This window comes from Ursus arctos, unplaced genomic scaffold (assembly GCF_023065955.2).
Source record: "Ursus arctos isolate Adak ecotype North America unplaced genomic scaffold, UrsArc2.0 scaffold_1, whole genome shotgun sequence".
Taxonomy (NCBI): domain Eukaryota; kingdom Metazoa; phylum Chordata; class Mammalia; order Carnivora; family Ursidae; genus Ursus; species Ursus arctos.
In genome coordinates this window covers 102,321,764-102,339,085 of record NW_026622763.1, presented here as the reverse complement: position 1 = coordinate 102,339,085, position 17,322 = coordinate 102,321,764, and the positions used below count along the sequence as shown (strand labels likewise).

Sequence of the window (17,322 nt, the reverse complement as noted above, 5' to 3'; positions counted from 1 at the left end):
CACAAACATGTGGCTGGTTAATAATGAAATAAGTCACTGGGTCTTAAGTAACAGGTCCCACAAGGAAACCAGGAGGAATTTGGGCCCAGAAGGCAAACATCAGTGTTCTTTTGGGGTAGCCAGCTGTCTGAAAACCTTTAAAATATAAAAGGGTGCGGGCCCACCTGCCTCCCAGAGAAGCTGCTAGCCCTGACTGCGCTGAGTCCCGGCCCTCCCAGAGCAGCTCCCGGCACCACATCGCAGGTCCGAGAAGTTCCTTCTGAAGTCCAAAATAAGCCCCCCGCCCAGCCCGTTCATCCCTTTACCCATAGATTGTTTCTCTTCAGAGCCCCTGGCGGTTTAAACCATGTTTTCTCTGGAGCCAAACCCTCCTCTCCCTCAAACAGACCCTTTCCAGTGGCTGTGGGAATTCGCACTGCTCTGTCAGACAGGCGTGCCTGCCCGGCTAACCTGGGGGGTGTCCAGGCTTTGCCGGGTACGGAGCAGGACGGGTGACACGGTGACGAGGACGTGCCGCCTCCCTCTCTCCTCCCTTCAGACTGCCCCCAGGTCCAGTGCGTGCACCCGTACGTGGCCCAGCAGCCGGACGAGCTGACGCTGGAGCTGGCCGACATCCTGAACATCCTGGAAAAGACTGAAGACGGTGAGGCCCGGGGCTGGGTGCACCTCCCACCCGCGCCACCCCTTCCCCACCCCCGCACTCTGCACCAGTCTGAGGGATCAGGTGGGGGTGTCCGAGCCCCATGTGCAGAAGCAGACATCACGAGGCTGAGGCTCCGAGACAGGCTGCCCAACAAGAGGGTGATGGCGGTATTCCAGACACCAAGTGGTCAGCTTGGTTACCTCTCCCTTTTGGGGGCTGCCTTGCGGTCTCCTGGCTTCATGCTGAGCAGCAGACAGTTGCTGAGGGCTCAGGAATGGGTTCCAGTCAATATATTTGGGACACACCGTGGCACCCCAGGACCACGTTCCCCAGGAGGGTGTCAGGGCAGTGCTTCCACAGCTTGTGGGAGAAAACCCAATCTGAGCGTGGCCAGCAGTGGTTCGCCGAGCAGGTGCCCTCTGGAAAGGCCGGCTGGGCTCCTGCACCTCCCTCACCTCTCCTCCCCGCACAGATGAGAGCCCTGGCTGGGATGGAGGCTCAGCCCTCAGCCTCACCCCCACAGCCTGACCCTCCCAACCTGTCCCTACACAGGGTGGATCTTTGGCGAGCGTCTGCACGACCAGGAGAGAGGCTGGTTCCCCAGCTCCATGACTGAGGAGATCTTGAATCCCAAGATCCGGTCCCAGAACCTCAAGGAATGTTTCCGAGTCCACAAAATGGATGACCCTCAGCGCAGCCAGAATAAGGATCGCAGGAAGCTGGGCAGCCGGAATCGGCAATGACCCCCGGCCCAGGTCACCAGCCTGGCGGGAGGACGCGGGCGGGCCGGAGCAGCCAGGCAGGCCAGCCCCAACGGACGGCGGAGGGGCTCTGGGGGAAGGCAGGCGCCTCGTGCAGGAGTCACCCCCACTCTTCTCCCTGCCGCGTGCTGAGTGCTCATGTGTCTTGGCCCCTCGCTTGCAAACTGGAGAAAGGGTGCCTACGTCTTTCCTCTGCTGCGTTTAGAAACGAGAAAGTGTATTTTAAACAGTATTCTACCACCTCTCCCTCTTGTCTCAGAGGGGGTGGAAGTGGACTGGCATGCTCCAGGGGCCTTCCCAGGCAGTGCAAGAGGCCCCAGCCCTGGGCTGTCCCTGGCCGAGGGCAGGCTGGAAGGATTGTCATGACCCCCTGCACATGTCCTTCTCTACCCTGGAAGCCGTTAGAACTCACCAGGCGTGCAGACGGACCGCCCTTGCCTGAGCTTGATGAGCAGCCCTTGGTCTCTGATTCAAACGACCGAGAGACCAAATGCCTCTGTCCTCCCCCTCCCCAAGCCTCTGCCAGCCTCTGGCTGCACGGCCAGGCCCTGCTTCTTGGCAGGCCTACCAGAGCTTGGCCGAGGGCCTATGCCACCTCTGGCTCCCTGACAAGCTGGATATAACTTGTGTCTTCTGGCCCCTTCAGGAGCCCAGGTGTTGTGAGGAATGAATTGGTCACTGCATCCTGTATCGGTTTTGGTTCCGAGAAAAGCAAATATCATTTTTGGCTGCATTAAAAGAAGCATCATGTATAAAATAATGGAGGTGAAGTTCTGTTCTTTATTGCTCTGCTGCACACAGGAAGGAGGTGTTTGGTTCTGGGCAGGGAAAGAGGAACTCCTTTCAAGGCCAGTGGAGTAGCATGTCCTGAAGGAGGAGGCTGAGGTGACTTCCAGGACAGGAAAAAGCAGCCACGGTTAGGACCTCAGGGTGGAAGACCTGGGCCTCGACTTGTGGAGGGATTCCAGAAATGGAAGATGCTCTTTGAGGGAGTTGGGGACACCCCTTCTGCTGCAGTGGAAGTGAGAACACAGGTTTGGAACACCCCAGTGCGATCCAGGTATTAGCCGCATGGTAATCCCACAGGAGATCTAACACCGGGCATGGGGCTGGGGTTTCCTTCCTGACCAGTCACTTCCTACCTTGGGCACTTCTTCCCACGTTTGGTGCTAGCAAGTTACCCAAAGGCTACAGCTCCTTGTCCAGCCCAGGTAACCCTAACAGATACCCCACACCAACCCTTGTCCTGGAGTGTAGAGGGCCTGGAATCTGACCCTGCCCAGCCCTACACTCCTGGGACCACACTCTTTCTGCCAGGACCCTCTTTTCTCCATGCTAGAACAGGCCTTTCGTTAGAAGCCCATTATTTGGATCAAGTGGGACTTTGTAGCATCTTCCCACAGGCCACAACATGGCTCCTGGCATTCTTGAGACGTGAGACCCTGTGAGAATTGGATGAATTTCTGGAAGGTGCATACATGTGCAATGCTCTGGTTCAACAGTGAGGGGCTGATGCTCATGGGGCCTCTATGATACACCCCCTGGGGGAGTACCCACACTTAAGTCCCCCAGCAGTGGGGGCAGGGGGGCAGGGGCCATTCCTGAGCCCTATGCTGCTCTTGGTGGGGGAAGGGGGTTTCCTGGGACAAAGGAGAGGGGGTTACCATTGGTACTGGCCCTTGTCCAATTTATCTTTTTGAACCTGGTAAACATGCTGATTTGGATCATCTGTTCTAACTAGGGCGTTGGTTACCAGAGGTTATGTGGAATGAAGTAATTTAAAGAGCTTCGTGAGAACTGGTCAGTTTTAGAACAGTCCTTCCTAAGTGGAAACTTCTAACCCTCTTGTGTTTTGGGCAAGTGCTCATCCGGAGTATCCAGGAGGAGAAAACTGGTCTTAGCTGGAGCAGGAGTGGTCAGGAGTTCACGGAACTATGGAGCCCAAAAGAGTTGCTAGAAACAGTGAAAGAAGAGGAGGAGGAACAGTATCCCTACACCAGCACCCACACCTAGGCCCAAGGTATCAAACCATCGCGGAGTGTGCAGACAGTCCCTCCTCCAGGCCTCCAGTCTTCTTTTCCACTCCGAAAGGACAGCCTTCTTCCCTGCCATGCCCTGAGCAGCTCAGCCACTATTTTAAATCTCTCTCTCAATCATAAAAGCTAGGCTTCCCGGGAAGTGTGCAAAACAAAGGACGTGACCAAGAAAGGAGAGCCAGGGCCAAATGGGCAGTTGGAGGGAGGCTGCTTGGGATTGCGGTAGGGTTGCTCCTAGGGCTCCCTGAGGTGTGGGGGATCCCGGGGGCGCTGGAGGGACGGGTCTGGCGCTCCCAACAGGCAGATGGGGCTTGGCTGGCCGCCCCGCCCCCTGCCCAAATAACGTAGGCTCTGGTTTGGAGGGAGTCCCCACGGCTCTGCCCGCCTCTCCTGCACTCGCGGCCGCGCGTCAGTCTGCGCTGGAGCGCAAGGGGCGGGCCCTGGGCACTTCGGGGACAGGGGCGGGGACGGGACGGTGGAAGCCAGGGGAGTGGACAGCCGTGCGGGGACCCCGCGCACGCTCGCGGCTCCCGCTGGCGCCCCCGCGCGCACGTGTTGCGAGTTGTCGCCCGCCCCGCTCGCCCACACACGCACGCGCGGACACACTGGAGACACGGGGGCGCCACCGGGGTTGCAGCCGAGTCGCACCGCGGTGGGGGCGCGGCCCCTTTATTCGCTTCAGGAGGCGGAAAACTTTCTCAGCGCGACGACCACCAGCGCCAGCACCACGCAGGTGGCCAGCAGGGCGGCGATGACGATGGCTGCGATGGCGCCGGGCCCCAGCGAGCCTGCGGAGGACGGAGGGCCGGTCAGCCCCGCGACCTGCCCCCCCCCCGCCCCCCGCCCGGCCGACCCGCCCGCGCGTACCGCCTCCCTGGTCCAGACGCTCCCGCGCCGTGCTGTCCTCGGGGCTCGGCTCGGCGGTGGGGGTCGGGGGCCCGGTGGCCGCGGGCTCCCGGGCGGGGCTGGTGCTCTCCACGGGGCCCTCTCCCGACGGCAGCTCGGCGGGCTCGTTCCACAGGGTGGGCACAGGCTCCTGTGGGCCCTCGGCTGCAAGGCCAAGGACAGGCGCTGGGGCGCAGGCGGCAGGGCCAGCAGGGACGTGGCCCCCGCTGTTAACCGACTGCGGAGGGGGCGCTGTGTGCGGGACTCTGGGGTCAGCACTGCACCAGTCCTCCCGTTTTACAGGGGCTCCAGGACCCCTATTGTGGCCAGGCTGCTTCTGAGCCCAGTGAAGACAGACTGATGGGGGGAGGAGGAGGGAGGGGGACCAACAGGTTCTCCTAGAAAACAGCTGTGAGGACCCTGAGCTGGCAGCAGAGCTTCAGGATGGCAGGAGCAGGGCACTTCACCTCTCCCAGCACAGCCTGCGGTCCTTCCTCTGAACTGCTGGGCTCTGAAGGCCTGGGTGAGATGACTGACACTTGTGAGAGATGCCTGCCAGGCAGGCAGGTCAGCCTTCACCCTGGAGAAGAGGCCAGGAAGGCGAGGCACTCCCCCTTCAAGAACCGGGGTTCCTGCCTACCCAGAGCCCCATGAGGGGGCTACTGCTGCAGGAGGTGGGGAAGAGAGGCAAACTCCTCCTTTGCTTCCCCTCCCTTGGCCTAACCTGGGCAGAGCCACACAGTCCACAGGACTTGGGGTCCAGCACCCACACATACCCCATGTTCTGAGGCTTAAATCCCAAGGGGACTCTATATCCTAAGAAACTGTGACGCCAGCATATTGCTGCTTCCAGACAGAACAGGGCCAGAGGGATGGGCAGGAGTGTCTGTGGTCAGTGTAAGGGAAGCCCCAAGAAAGGGATGATGACCCCCCCCCGGCCCCCATGCAAGCTGGGGCTCAATCAGCATATCAGTCTCTGTGCAGCATTTTATGCAGAGGCCTTTCTCTGCTCATGGGTTGGGAGTTAACAAGGTTTGGCGTACCCAGGGGCCTCAGGGAACGGGATAGGCTGAGACTGAGAGGCCTGTGTGATAACCCCACCCCATATCTCCACCTCCACCATGCCAGCCCATGCCAATTTCACTCCCCTCTCCACCAAGGATCCAGGTCTGAGGAGCCTCACAGCACTACCCCAACCCCGGACCCATCCACCCTTCGCAGACAGGAGGCCCCAGCCACCTCGTTAAAGTTCAAGACCAGGAGGCCAGCCTCCCCAGCCCAGCCCTGACCATCAGCTGTAGCAGGGTCAGGGCTCCCTAGTGCCTAATCTCAGTTGTGATCCAGGGATGCTCGGCCCCCATGCAGTCCCTAGAATGGGCTTAGCAGGCATCACGACACAGCATCTCCTGACTCCAGCTGCTTGGTGGCTAGGAACTGTTGTATCCCTGCCTCAGAGCTGAGAAAACCAAGGCTTAGGGGGGGCCACTGGGAGGAGCGTTGCTGGGACTCTGAATCCCCCAGACGATGAAGTAGCAGGATGCACGCCCCCAGAAACCACCAGGGGAGTTGTGTCGTTCCTGCAGCCCCAGCCAGCCTGCCTGCAGGGCCCTGAGGCACCTTTGCCTCCACAGGCTTCACCCCTAAGAGCACCCTCTGGCACAGACAAGCCAGAGCCAAGCTGCTTTCGGACTCACCGGCTTCCAGAGAGGGGCTGTTCTGGGAAGACACAAAGGGATTTCTGGGTCTTTCCTGCTAATAGTGCCCACCTGGGGCCAATCACGAGGAAACATCAGCCAAACCCAAATTCAGGGTCAGTCTTAAAATAACTGTGCTTTCAAAAACATCCAGGTCAAGAAAGACAAAGAAAGGCTGAGGAACCGTTCCAGATCAGAGACCGAAGAGGTTGAACGCAGCATGTATTCCTGGATGGGGGGCGCACTACAGGGTTTACTGGGGAAGTATGACTGCGTAGCTTAGGTAACAGCACTATATTGAAGTCCATGTCCTCATTTGGATAGCTGACTGCTTATGTAAATATCCTTGCTCTTAGAAGCATTTAAGGGCCAAAAGGCATGATGTCTACAACTTACTCTCAAGTGGTCAACATTCAGATAGGTCAAGTGGGTAGATAGAGACACGAAAGGTGATCTAAGAGTCTGCTGGAGTTTCCTGGATTATTTTTGCAACTTCGATGTAAACTTAAAATCTCTTCCCAATCAAACTGTAGGACTCCCCAGGCCCTGCCCCTGCAGCCTCTCCCAGGCCTGGGCTGGATCAGTTCTGAGGCTCAGCTTGCAGGCAGGGACCACTGTCCTATTCCCCAAGGGTTACCCAAGCTGGCATAGCCAGGCCGACAGCCATGGCAAGGAGGCCTCCCGGGGCGAAAGGTCCCTGGCACACAGTGTGGGGGAAGCTTCCCGCTCGCAGGGCCTGAGGCTGAACCAAAATGCTGGTGTCTGGGAGCCACACTGGCCCCCCACCAACTGTGAAGACCATCCCGTGAGGGGGCAGGCCTCTGTTGTCACTGCCTGGGAAGGCAGGGGTCTGCAAGCCTCGTAGCTGCTGTGGTAAGTGCCAGGACCCAGACATGCTTGCCTCAGGCTCCCAGGGGCTGGGCCAGAGAAAAAGCCTGAGTATATCCACTCCTAGGCCCTGAGGTCTAAGGTTCACAGACTGCCTGTCTTCCCAGGAAATGGACAAACCCCTGGCCCCTACTCGCTCCCCATACACCCATGGCAGGGAGGCCACCACAGGGCTACTGGGTATCAGGCCCAGCATTGGGGCAGCATTTGGGGAATGAGCCTGCTAGCTCCAGGTAAGCATCTACCTCTGCCCTTTGCCAGAGCCCAGGAGCCATCTCTGGGGGAGAGTGGGCCACCCTCTGAGCAGGGCAGCTGGAGGGGCACACCCAGGTCTTCTCCCCTCCTACCCCCCAATGACCCAGCCTTACTCTGCTGCTCCCCACAGAAGCCTGGATCTTCCCTGCCAGACACACTGGCTCAGGCCACCTCATCCCTGCTGTGTGCACCCACCTCCAACCCCTCCTCCAGCACTGAACCAGCCTCTAAAGCTTGAGGGGCTGAACCCGTGGGCTTCCAAATAAAAAGGGCTGGGTCCAAAGCCTGGCTCTGTCACACTGTCACCCTGGGACCCCAGCAGACTGACTTCACTCCCCCCTCCCCAACTTCACTTCCCAACCTGTGAAATGGGAGTTGGACCATGTCTCTCTCGGCTTACAACAAGTAGTAAGTGTGCTGTCGTTGCCGTCATGAGCTGCGGCCTCAGCCCCAGGACCTCTCCGGCCAGACACAGGGCGGCCGGATCTGGGTACTCTGCATGTGCCACAGCTGACCATCACGGGAGACCCCCAGTGGCTCATCTGCACCCAAGCAGCCCGGGCCCAAAGGCCTGCTGGCTCCCGGCAGCTTATGCAGCCCGAACTGCAGCCTGGACTCAGCCACCAGCCTTCCAGCAAAGGAGGTACAGGTGCCAGGAAGAGGCCAAAGCATTTTCTTATCCTCATCTACATGTCTCTGTATTTTCTCAATTTGCTGTAATAAAAGGGGAAAACAAAGTTTAAAGGCAATAAACCCACCTTCCCCTCAAAATCTATCCTGGGGAGCCCTAAACAGAAGCAGTTGTCAGGGAGTTGGCTAGCAGGAGGGCCCGTCTGAAGAGGAGTGAAGATGAGGGAAAGAAAGCCAGGCAGAGGGACCAGCACAAGCAAAGTCATGGAGGACAGAGCCCACGGGCATGGAAGGTGAGCTGTGAGCCCCAAGGAGGATGTTAGGTGAGGACAGAGAGGTGGGTAGGACCAAGGGGGACCTGTGATAGACCTAAACTCTAAGGACCAGAGTTAGCAATGTCCTGCGACTCTGACCAAGGAAACCAGGAGAAGTGGGGGGCCTCATGACACTGCCCACAGCATGGGGGGCTCTCCCCCAGCCCCACCGCCTCCAGCCGCCCAGCCTTTCGGTAAATAGGTTTGTTTAACACTCGCTCTGACCGCAGGGCCCCGAGGCCAGGCACCCGTGCTCACAGACAGTCTTTGTGCCAGCCATGAAGGGCCTTTTTATCCCTGCCCTGGCCTCACGCCTGCTCAACCTGGCCTGCTCCCCCTACCCCAGTAGCTGCAGCCACAGGCAACCAACAGGGAGGGCAGCAGGCCGGGCCTGGACCTCAGCCACGGGGCCACTCCTTCCCTGCCTGCCTGCTACAGGACCCCAGCCCACCGAGCAAAGGGCAGAGGGCCTGCTAGGCCTTGTACACACCTGCTCAGAGCTTCCAGCCCAGAGTGGGGTAGCTGAGAGCCTCCCAAACAACCTCCCTCCCAGAACGGCAGGAAGAACGACAGCCAGCCAAAACCCCAGCGACTCCGGGGTGGAGCTGGCCTGCCTGTTCTTGGTAGAACACGTGGAGGGAGGTGAAACCAGGTGAGGTCCTAGAGACGCCAAACACGTCCCCAAACATTCCTGTGGCAGCGGACAAAGCCCACCCACCCAGGCTGTATATGCAGTCTGATCCAGGGCCTCTGGCCAGCATCCTGGGCTGGAAGAGCTGGCTACTCAGGGAACAAGAAACTGGACAGGAGCTCCCCAGGCGGCCCCAGAACCTGGGCAGGCAGGCGCCAGCACCTTCACCTCTACCCACTTTGACCACCAGGCAGGGGTGGAGTGGGGTGTGGTGTGGGGGATCTGTAAGTACCACAGTCCCAAGATCTAGTCCACAGAAGATGCCACCCAACACTCAGGTCACTTTCCCCAATTCCTGGGGCATCACGCCAGCCCCCCGTCTTGCCCAGCTGGCACATCTCCCACATAAAGGGAGGCTGGGCACTTTCCCAGCCTATACGAGGAGGTGATTCTGCCCCAAGACCACCCTGCACCCAGAGGAGGGGCTGGGACATTTATTCACGTTCCCCCCAACATTTGCTGAGCACTCCAGGATGCCTGGCCCACCCTGAAAGCTCGTGTCTGAATTTGGTAGGCCTACAGTCCCCCGCAAGGGAGGCAGAGCTACGACTTGGTTATTGCCACAATACGGATGAGGAGAGGTACAGAGAAGCTGAGAAACAGTTGGGAGACAGAGCCAGAAGCAAAGCCAGGCTTCTTCCTAGGGCATCTAGAGGGACCTGCACGCCCACAGGCAACTCACCATCACCCATTTCTTCCTGGTGTGTGTGCCTGAGTGTGTGGCTGTCCCAGCAGGCCTCACACCCCCAGCAACTCTCCCCAGGGCCATGCTCCGGTGGCTGGCATCCAGCTGCCACCCCTACGGATCCACAGACATTCCCCCAAAGCCCATGCTGCAGAGAAGGTCTCCAGGGTCTCTCCACCCACACCTTTCTCCAGGCCCAGGACCCCCCACCTCCCCCCCCAACACACACACACAGGGGCCCTGAAGTATCTCTCCTTTGGCCACCTCACGGCCAACAGAGACTGCTTTTTTCCCAGGAGAAAGACCATCCAGGACCTGTCTGTGCTTTTCCTCTCTCAGGCTTTGAAGCTGGCCTGAGCCAGCGCCTCCCAGCAGAGGGCCCTAGAGCCATGCCCAGGACTGGGGCTGAGGTCCAGGCAGCCTGCCACCCTGAATTTACTGGGAACCTTCCTTCTCACTGGACCCCAGACCCAGCCATTTCGACCTCAGTACTGAGCCTAAGTCCAGTGTCCTCATCACGGTTTTGCCAAGGAGTCTCAGGCCCTGTGCTCTTTCTGGAATTTTTCCCAGGTTGGGAATAATACCTGGGTCCTCACTCTGGAAGGACGTTTCAGAAAGGCAGCAGAGAAGGGTTGAAAAGTGAAACAGCAGGGTTCTGGGGTTTTCTGCCTAGGAGCCCAGGGCCTCTGGTCCCTCAGCTGCTTGCCCTGTGCCTGGTGCCTCCTCCTGACTCTCAGATCTGGAAGCCTTCAGATTTTAGCAGGCTGGCATAATCCCCATGTCCCCCAGGCAGCTAACATCCCTGGCCCTTCTCCCTACATCTCCTCCCTGCTTCGAGGGCCATTGTCCCCATGGCTGGCAATTTCCAGGATATCAACTCGGCTCCTGGCAGCCAATCTCAAAGAAGCCCTCCACAGAATCACCCCAAACAGCTGCCCTGTCTCCTGTGAAGGGCTTCTGTGCAGTGGGCAATGGAGAATCTGGCCCAAGGTGCTTCTTGGCCCTGGGCGGCTGGTGGCAGCAGAGTCAAGGGAGCACCCTTACCTGTGAGCACTGCAGGGGCCAGGACCCCGGAGAGGAGCAGCAGGGCCATGCGCAGGGCTAGACAGAATGCCATCCTGGCCTGTGAGGGAGCGTGGCTCGAGAGCTGGATGCACCGAGGACTGAGCTGGTTAACTTCAGAGCGGCGGGAAAGAGGTATCAAAGGCTGGGAAGGGTTTTCATCAATGCAAACTCTGTCCTCCTGGGACACCGTGCCCGCCCCCCACACATAAGCACGTGCGTGCGCTCACACACACACACAGCAGAGTTTACAGAACGGACTGCTTTCCTGAACTCCAAAGTAGCCCCACCCTCAGAGAGGGAAAGAAAGAGGAAATCGCTCTCTTTCCCTCCCCCCTCCCTCTCTCTCTCTCTCTCTCTCTCTCTCTCTCTCTCTCACACACACACACACACACACACACACACACTCCTCTGGCACTGGAAATAAGATTCTCAAACTTCAATGTGCAAAAAGACTCACCCAGGGAACTTGGAAAATACAGATGCTTCCAGCACTGTTTCAGCGGGTCATGGGTAGGCCCAGGGATTTGCATTTTAGTGCCTATGGCCCTGGTTCGAGAGACTGAAGCCCAGTCAGCACTGCACAGAGTCTGCTCACTTTTGGGCTCTTGACGCCTGGTGGGGAGACAACACTCAACAGACCTTGATAATAACAGAAGCACTTTTAAAGCAGTTTCAGTGCAAACCCCATGTCATTAAATGCCCTGTTTCTTCTTCTTGTTCTCTGTTCTCCCAGGTGCCTGAGACTTGAAACACCACCTGTGTACTCCTGGCATCCATGTCCAGCCTGGGTCTGGTGCAGAACTTCAACCCTACCACTCATGGCCTCCCCAACAGCTCCATGAGTATCTAAAAATACGTCCAATTGAATGTGTCCAAACCAACTTTGACTCCAGTGCCTCCCCAATCCTGCTCAGTCAGTGGAACCCTAGCCCCAGACTTTCTAGATGTCCTAGCCACGTAATTAAAAGTCATCAAAAGCTTCTCTCCCTTACTCTTGTCTCATCTCTCAGAAAGTACTGCCAGCTCCCCTTACCTCACACACTTTGTGCTTTCCCCCTGTTCTTAGAAAAACCATCTTAAAGGCTTGCCTTGGCCCTGCTCACAGGGCTCCAGTTGAGCGGTCTTGACTAGGTTCCTCTAACACGCCAAACGTGGTCGTGTCGCAGGGCCTTTGCACTTGCTGTCCCATCTCCCAGAAAGCAGTCCCTTAGCTCATTACGTGGCTATCTCCATATCACCATTCAGGTCTCAGCTCTGATCAGTCAGCCTCCCATTTACCCATCACATCACTTAATTTCTTCTTAGCACTAATGTTTACATAAAGCTCTCATTTCTTTCACTTTTTTTTTTGGGTGAATTTTCTGAGGAATAACATATATACTGTGAAAAGCACAAATCTTATGTTTACAGCTTGAGGAACTTTTATGCATGTATACACCAGGACAAACACCACCCAAATCAATATGGAACATTTCCAGCACACCAGCAAGATCCTTCCTGCCCCCCGCCCCCCCACCCCGTCAGTACCTCCAAAGCATGATTCTGTCTTCTGTTACCACGGAGGAGTTTGGTCTACTCCTGAACTTCAAATAAATGGAATCATACGATATGAACTCTTGTTTCTGGCTCTTTTTGTTGTTGTTCAACATTCTATGAGATTCATCCACATTGCTGTGTGTAGCAGCTCATTGGTTTTTATTGCTTAAGAGTATTCAATTTATATGACTATGTCACAACTTAACCATTCTTTTACCCATTTTGTCATTTATCTGTGTCTATTTGGGTTATTTCTAGAACTTCTATGAAGTTCTATGAACCGGTTCCTGTGAATATTCTTGAACAGGTCTGTTGGTGAACATATCCACTAGCTTCTCTTGGTTAAAAATCTAATGATTCCAGAATGGCGAGGTCAGAGGGGAGGCAGAGCGTTAGCTTCTGCAGATGCTGCCGAGCAGTCTTCCCAAGTATTCATTCCAGTTTATACTCTTATGAGCAGTGTGAGCGTTCCAGTTGCTCCACATCCTCACCCACACCAGACACTGCTAGTCTTTTGTTTTCTAGTCCTCCTGATAGGTATGTAAAGGTGTCTCATTGAGGTTGCATTTCCACGACTAACACAGTTGAGCACATTTTCATATTTAGTGACCAAAGGCATATCCTCTTTTGTGAATGGTCTGCTCAATTTTCTTTGCCCACTTATTAGAGTGGTCTTTTTGCATTTATTTGTGTTTGGTGTGTGTGTCCAAGATAAACATCCCTTGTCAGATACAGGTATTGGTGCTGTTAGATGAAGTGTTCATAGGTTGTCTATCCCCACCCTGTGATTGTAAATCCCAGGATGGCAGGGGCTGTTTTACTTGCCAATGCATTTCTAAAACCTAGCACCACCGTGCCCAGCATGTAACAGGAACTCAATATTTGGATTCAATCAGTTGGGATTTCTGGGATACAGTTAACATGGAGCATCTTCTCACTTGTTTGTTCATTTGTGTTTTTTGCTCCCACTCTCCCATCCTCAACTTCTGTGCTCTGCAATGTAATGTAGCAACATAGTCAGATCCCCACACGGCACTTGAAACTTCCTTCCTAGCTGACTGCCTGTTAGCATCTGCCAATGGGAGGCACTCTAGTGAGATGCAAGGCGGGAGGGGAGAAGTGACCCTTCCTGACGGCTGTAAGAACATCAGGGACTCAGGGTCAGGTAGTGGTGGCTTCGGGGGCAGCCACATCAAGTTGGAAGTGCAGGTTCTGGGTCCTTGCCAGGAGACTTAGTCAACAGTGTTATGGCCTCTGAGGAATCTTTCTCTAGCCCTGGCTGATGTCAGTTGCCTAGGTGCAGTTGTCAATTTATGAGCAACCTCCCTTTCCCTTTTTAGCTCCTTCGGGCCTTTAGACACCCCAAAATATACCCCTGCATTATATCTCTTCTGTCTTAAATACCTAGAGTGAACTCTGTTTCCAAGTCAGACGCTGACCAATACAGAGCTTTGCACCAGGAATGGTCCTAAGTAACAGGCCCTCAAAGATGTGTTTCTGAGTTTGGTTCACCACCATGTTTGAGCCTGAATTGCAGGGAAGATCTCATTGCCAGTGGAAAATCTGATCTGGTAACGTATGGCATACCATAGATTAAGACTATTGGTTGTTTTTGCATGAAATGCCTATTGAAGACAAGGCTTGAAAGACCAAGTAGATAATGCACTTGATGTTTACAGTCGTGATGACGATCAACAGGATAGTCACATGAACTGGCTATTTTTTACTGCATTTGGGTGCTCACAGAAAACAACAAATTCAGGCTTTAAATTTGAAAGTCATGATCAGAAAAGTAGAGCCCTTCTGTGGCAGTCTTTAAAAAAATATCTTATTTCTTGTGCATACAGGGCATAACTGGCTGCAAACCAGGCCCCAAATCTGTGTGAGCTGCAGAACTACACTCTTGAATTCACAGCTGCGCCAATTCTCTTAGGTGAAACCTATGGCACTAATTGGAAAGGAGTGAGTGAGGCCTTGAGATTCCCCCAAAAGGGAAGTCTGGCAAGTATTAATTGTTCAAGCAAGAATCAATGGCTGCTAAAACTAGTAGATAAAAGTCTGATGAGGAGGGGCACCTGGGTGGCTCAGTCGGTTCAGCATCTGTCTTCAGCTTAGGTCATGATCACGTGGTCCTGGGATCAAGCCCCACGTTGGGCTTCCTGCTTAGTCGGGAGACTGCTTCTAACCTCTCCCTCTCCCTCTGCTCCTACTCCCTACTCATTCTCTCTCTCTCTCAAATAAATAAATAAATAAACAAATAAATAAATAAAATCTTTAAAAAAAAAGTTTGATGAGGAATTGGATACTTAAAAGTCTCAAAGTAACTCCTGTAAAGAAAAAAAAAAAAAAGAATTATAGTGGAGAAACTTGGCAGACACCACCTTAATCAAGCAATTAAAATTAACATCACCAGTAATGGTTCAAACAAACATCATCATGACATGATACATCGAGGACATAATATCACTTCTGTATTATTCCCACCCAATCGCATAATCTCAACCAAATCCTGAGAAAACACTAGACAACCCCAAATTGAGGGCATTCTACAAAACAACTGTCCTGGACCCTTAAGTGTCAAGATATGAAAGACAAAGACGGAGGAACTGTTCCACATCAGAGGAGACTCAAGAACATGACAACTAAATATAAAAAGTGATCATGGATAGCATCCTGCACCTGTTTTCTCCTTATAAAAGATATTAGCAGAACAACTGGTGAAATATGAATGAAACCTGGATATTAATTAGTATTATATAATTTATTTCCTAATTTTAATAATTACACTGTGGTTATGTAAGAAAATGTCCTAGTTTCAAGGAAACAGGCCCCGAAATGTTTAGGGGTAAATGATATAACGTCTGCAGCTTGCTTCTAAATGGTTCATAAAAAAATAATTACAGAGAGTCATTACTGAGAAAACCTGATTATCCAGAAAAACTGATAAAGCAGATGTGGTAAGATGTTAGCAGATGGGAGTGAAAGTCATGGTGGAGTTCTACTGTTCTTGCAAGTTCTAAGTCTTGAAATTATTCAAAATAAGGTCCCCTCTTCCCCCCAAAAGTCACTATTTTTCAATGACAATGGAATAATAGGACCTAGACAATGACCACTGAGGAATGTTAAAAGTGCTACATGAATGGTCAACAGAATGGTTATAATGGGTGAGTCAAAATGGGACAGCCGGACGATACCACCTGCTGACACGCCTGAGGGATACAACAGGATGCACACCATGCCAGCAGTTCAGTATTCCCGGAGGGCAAGGGAGAACCCGAATGCAGTCAAGCCTCTAGATCTGACTCCTCATTTACAGAAAATGTGAGAGAGATGAACAAACTGACACTGTAGAGATGCTCCTTGCTGAATCCGACAGACAGGATGTTCCATGGATAAATGATCCAGTTTTTTCAACTTTGTTTTTGAGGAGGAACTAGATTGCACCAAATGCAATTCATGAGTTCATTTTGACTTTGATTCGAACTTTTGTAAAAAGACACCTTTCAGACAATCTGAGAAAATCACACGGACTGGGTTTAGATATTAATTATCAACACTGTTAGTGTGATAATTGCATGTAGTCTGTTCTTTTTTTGAAAAGGCATCCTTATCAGGGTGCCTGGCTGGCTCAGTCAGAAGAGCATGCATATCTCTTGATCTTGGGATTATGAGTTCGAGCCCCGTGTTGGGTGTAGAGCTTGCCTAACTTAAAAAAAAAAAAAAAAAAAAAAAAAGGCATCCTTATCTGTTACCACGCACCTCACCAGAAAGGCTAGAATCGACAACACAAGAAACAACAGGTGTTGGTGAGGATGCAAAGAAAAAAGAACCCTCTTGCACTGTTGGTGGGGATGCAAACTGGTGCAGCCACTGGGGAGAACAGTATGGAGGGTCCTCCAAAAATTGAAACTAGAACTACCCTGTGATCCAGTAATTGCACTACCGGGTATTTACCCAAAGAATATAAAAGCACTAATTCAAAGGTACACATGCACATCTCTTTACAGCAGCATTATTTACAACAGCCAAATTATGAAAGCAGCCCAAGTGTCGATCAATACATGAATGGATAAAGATGTGGTAAAAATACATACAATGGAATATTATTCAGCCATAAAAAATGAAATCTTGCCATTTCCAACAATGTGGATGGGGACAGAGTATAATGCTAAGTGAAGTCAGAGAGAGACAAATACCATGATTTCACACCATGATACCATATGTAGAATTTAAGAAAAAAAAAAACAAATGAGAAAAAGGAAAAAGAGAGAGAAAAAGAGAGACAAACTAAGAAACAGACTCTTAACTAGAGAGAACAAACTGATGGTTACCAGAGGGGAGGTAGGTGTGGGGGATGGGTGAAATAGGTGAAGCGGATTAAGAGTACACTTATTCTGGGGGCGCCTGGGTGGCACAGCGGTTAAGCGTCTGCCTTCAGCTCAGGGCGTGATCCCAGAGTTATGGGATCGAGCCCCACATCAGGCTCCTCCGCTATGAGCCTGCTTCTTCCTCTCCCACTCCCCCTGCTTGTGTTCCCTCTCTCGCTGGCTGTCTCTATCTCTGTTGAATAAATAAATAAATAAATAATCTTAAAAAAAAAAAGTACACTTATTCTGAACACTGAGTAATATACAGACTTGCTGAATCACTATATTGTACACCTGAAACTAATATAACACTGTATGTTATACAGGAATTAAAATAAAAATCTTAAAAAATAAATTCTTCTTTATAAATAAAATCAAAAGGTGGATTAAAAAGAACAGACATGAGATCTCTCTGCCACCCAAAGACATAGCAAGAAGATGCCTGTCTGCAAACCAGGAAGAGGGCCCTCACCAGACACAGAATCTGCTGGTACTTAGATCATGAGACTTCCCAGACACTTCTAAGACACTAGTCTACTTCTATGTATGCTTGAAATTTTTCATTAAAAAAAAAACCCTAAACTTGGGGGGGAAAAGCTAATTAAAGACAAAAGTTACAATAACCTCAGGACTATTAAGGACACAGACCCCTCAGGAATGAAGGTTCTGGTCACCCCACCACCTGAGGGGCTGGTGGGGGGCAAAAGAACATGGAATGGGTAGTAAGAAAGAAGTTGTACAAATATCACCCACAGCCTTTTGACCTGGTACAGAAACTGCTACAGAACTGTAGCAGCTATGTATATTTTATTCATGCTTATTTTAGGGGTATTATCCTCTTCTCAAGAGGATTTACTTTTTTAAGATTTTAA

The 17,322-nt window shown here is 52.8% G+C and overlaps 2 protein-coding genes across 4 annotated transcripts in view; one reads left to right on the top strand and one right to left on the bottom strand.

The window, feature by feature from the left end:
* The window catches only part of NGEF (neuronal guanine nucleotide exchange factor), a 102,945-nt gene extending 100,931 nt beyond the window's left edge, over nucleotides 1-2,014 (top strand). For all 3 annotated transcript variants that reach the window (XM_026491681.4, XM_026491683.4, XM_026491684.4), the window contains 2 exons: nucleotides 539-643; nucleotides 1,196-2,014. In XM_026491681.4, the coding sequence (XP_026347466.2) occupies nucleotides 539-643; nucleotides 1,196-1,386 (296 nt within the window). In that variant the 3' untranslated portion in view covers nucleotides 1,387-2,014. The remainder of the gene's footprint in view (nucleotides 1-538; nucleotides 644-1,195) is intronic.
* Nucleotides 2,015-2,019: 5 nt separating this feature from the next.
* On the bottom strand, nucleotides 2,020-10,824 carry SNORC (secondary ossification center associated regulator of chondrocyte maturation). The gene is made up of 3 exons (XM_026491685.3): nucleotides 10,527-10,824; nucleotides 4,308-4,490; nucleotides 2,020-4,228 (listed from the first exon to the last, which is right to left on the bottom strand). The coding sequence occupies exons 1-3, from the start codon at nucleotides 10,597-10,599 to the stop codon at nucleotides 4,119-4,121; spliced, it is 366 nt and encodes a 121-aa protein (XP_026347470.2). The 5' UTR covers nucleotides 10,600-10,824; the 3' UTR covers nucleotides 2,020-4,118.
* Nucleotides 10,825-17,322: the final 6,498 nt, after the last annotated feature.